At 43.4% G+C, this 2,192-nt stretch overlaps 1 protein-coding gene across 1 annotated transcript; it reads right to left on the bottom strand.

The window, feature by feature from the left end:
* Window positions 1–384: 384 nt before the first annotated feature.
* LOC125122207 (60S ribosomal protein L17-like) lies at window positions 385–859 on the bottom strand. Its single transcript, XM_047770433.1, has 2 exons — window positions 547–859; window positions 385–473 (listed from the first exon to the last, which is right to left on the bottom strand). The coding sequence occupies exons 1-2, from the start codon at window positions 857–859 to the stop codon at window positions 385–387; spliced, it is 402 nt and encodes a 133-aa protein (XP_047626389.1).
* Between the last annotated feature and the right edge of the window lie 1,333 nt (window positions 860–2,192).

Here is a 2,192-nt window from a genome sequence, read left to right as displayed (position 1 = left end):
GCAACTAGTTTCAACTGCATCCTCAGCAGGTCATTTTAATGCTCGAACAGGCAGGTACTTCCAAGTAGTATGGTATGTGATAATACCAGTGTATCCAAAGATCACAGGCCCACTCCCATACCTCCTTTACAGTAAAGTGGGGTCCCATCTCTGATACAATATGATATAGCATTCTTTACATATTCTATAAATTCTTGGACAGTTATGGTGGCTGAAGACTTGCAGGCAGGAAAAGCAAACCTATTCCCAAAATATGTATTTATCCCCTTTATTTTTTTTTACTTTCATTTGCATTTATTTTTGAAATTTTTTTTCCCAGGCCATAAGTTGTTGTGTGTTTTTTTTCTACAGTTTCTTCTGGGATATCTTTTTCTTCTGTGCTACCTATTCTTCTGATTTGGGAATAATCTGCTCTTTTTCAGTGTGGATCATCTCAATGTGGCAGGGAGAACACATTGTGGTAAGGGTAGTCTCTTCAAGGGTTGACTGCTGCTTCTAATGCCCAACAGCAGATACCAATGTTGAGTCCCTGATATAGCAGTCAACCCTCAATGTGGTAAGGGTTGATCAGACCATGAGCTCTGTAAGTGCTACACTGCATCTTGGGGGCTTTGTTCACCTGGATGTGCTCAATGACCAGAGAATCTACATTTAAGCCCTTAAATTCAGCATTACTCTCTGCATTTTTGAGCATGTGCAAGAAAAAGTCAGCATTCCTTTTGGGCCACTGACCCTGTGTCCAGCCCCACTGTCTGGCCTGGGCACACCTATCAACTTCACCATTGCAATGATGGAATGACACACGTTGCTTCTGTAGAATGACATCCTTCAGATACTTGGTGGCTTTTTGGACATGCATACCTTTATTGGCCTGACAGTTTCACGAGTGTTCTTAACGTGAACACAAAGATTTCAACCTCTTGATTTGCATGATTTTGTGGGGTTTTCTGCGTCAGGCAAATAGCAAACCATTTTTAGAGGTCACCTCAGGCCGCTTACCAGAAAAAAAAGCTGTATTTATTGGTTTTTTTTTTTTTTTGTCTTTTTCCATTTCTTGGGCCACTCCCACGGCATATGGAGGTTCCCAGGCTAGGGGTCGAATCGGAGCTGTAGCTGCCAGCCTACGCCAGAGCCATAGCAACACAGGATCCGAGCCACGTCTGAAATCTACACCATAGCTCATGGCAACGCCAGATCGTTAACCCACTGAGCAAGGGCAGGGATCGAACCCGCAACCTCATGTTTCCTAGTCAGATTCGTTAACCACTGCGCCATGACGGGAACTCCTGTATTTATTCTTATCAGAGAAAGCCTCTGGCCTTTCTAGGGAAAAGGAGACTCAATGTAGTTAATCTGACACCAGCGATCTTCTTGAGGAATAGTACTATATCAGGGACTCAACATTGGTATCTGCTGTTGGGCATTTGATAGAATCAGCAGTCAATCCAGCCTTGCTAAGTGGGAACCCCTGCTTTGGACCCATTTATAGCATCCATCTCTTCTACCATGGCCACTACATTCATGTACCCAGTGAGCTAACACTGAAATAACTGGTTACAGGTGTCTACTTAGCTATTTAGATTTTCTTCCATGGTTGATGTTCTCTGGTGGGCTTTAACATACAATTTAAAGATTTTCACACTTTGTTTCCATTCTCATATGTTCTTCCATTTCCCATTCCATTCTTTTAATCTTACTCTTTCGTGGGCGCCTGCCCTTGAGTCTAGATATATTGTAACCTCAGGTTACCTCTTTCAGATAAAGTGGATAAACTGCTGCATTACCCAAAACTCTGCCCATTAGGAGAATTTTCCCTCACTACTGTCTTTCAAAGCCACTTCAGAATGAGGCTGCAGTGCAGCTGCTCCCATTTTTAAGCACCCACATACTAAGCTGTTCTATTTGTAAACCAAGCTTGGAGTTTTGCTTTCCCGTCAGCTGGTGATGAGAGATTCCGGATATGATCATAGTGAGGTGAGGGACAGGTCCTGGGACACAGTAATGAAGGTCTGGGTTACATGCTTGTGAAGCTTATTTTTTACTCTCTAGTCCTTCTCATGCTTGGGACTCATGCTCCTCTTACAACAAACTGCTTCAGGGCTCAAGAGGTTTGACTAACGGACTCTTATGTGAATCCAGCTATGACCTGAGGGCTCTATGTGAACCCAGCTCTTGATGGGCAGTTCTGGAGG

The sequence above is a fragment of the Phacochoerus africanus genome, chromosome 3, assembly GCF_016906955.1.
Source record: "Phacochoerus africanus isolate WHEZ1 chromosome 3, ROS_Pafr_v1, whole genome shotgun sequence".
Lineage (NCBI taxonomy): Eukaryota > Metazoa > Chordata > Mammalia > Artiodactyla > Suidae > Phacochoerus > Phacochoerus africanus.
The sequence above is the reverse complement of the archived record's forward strand: the minus strand, read 5'-3'. Positions and strand labels throughout refer to the sequence as shown.

What these genes read in the sequence shown, in the direction of transcription:
- LOC125122207 (XM_047770433.1), bottom strand. Translation starts at nt 859, where the DNA reads ATGCATGTCCAAAAAGCCACCAAGTATCTGAAGGATGTCATTCTACAG. An exon ending in CAACCCTTACCACATTGAGG is followed by an intron (nt 474 to 546) that starts GTTGACTGCTAT and finishes CAACCCTTGAAG; the next exon opens with AGACTACCCTTACCACAATG.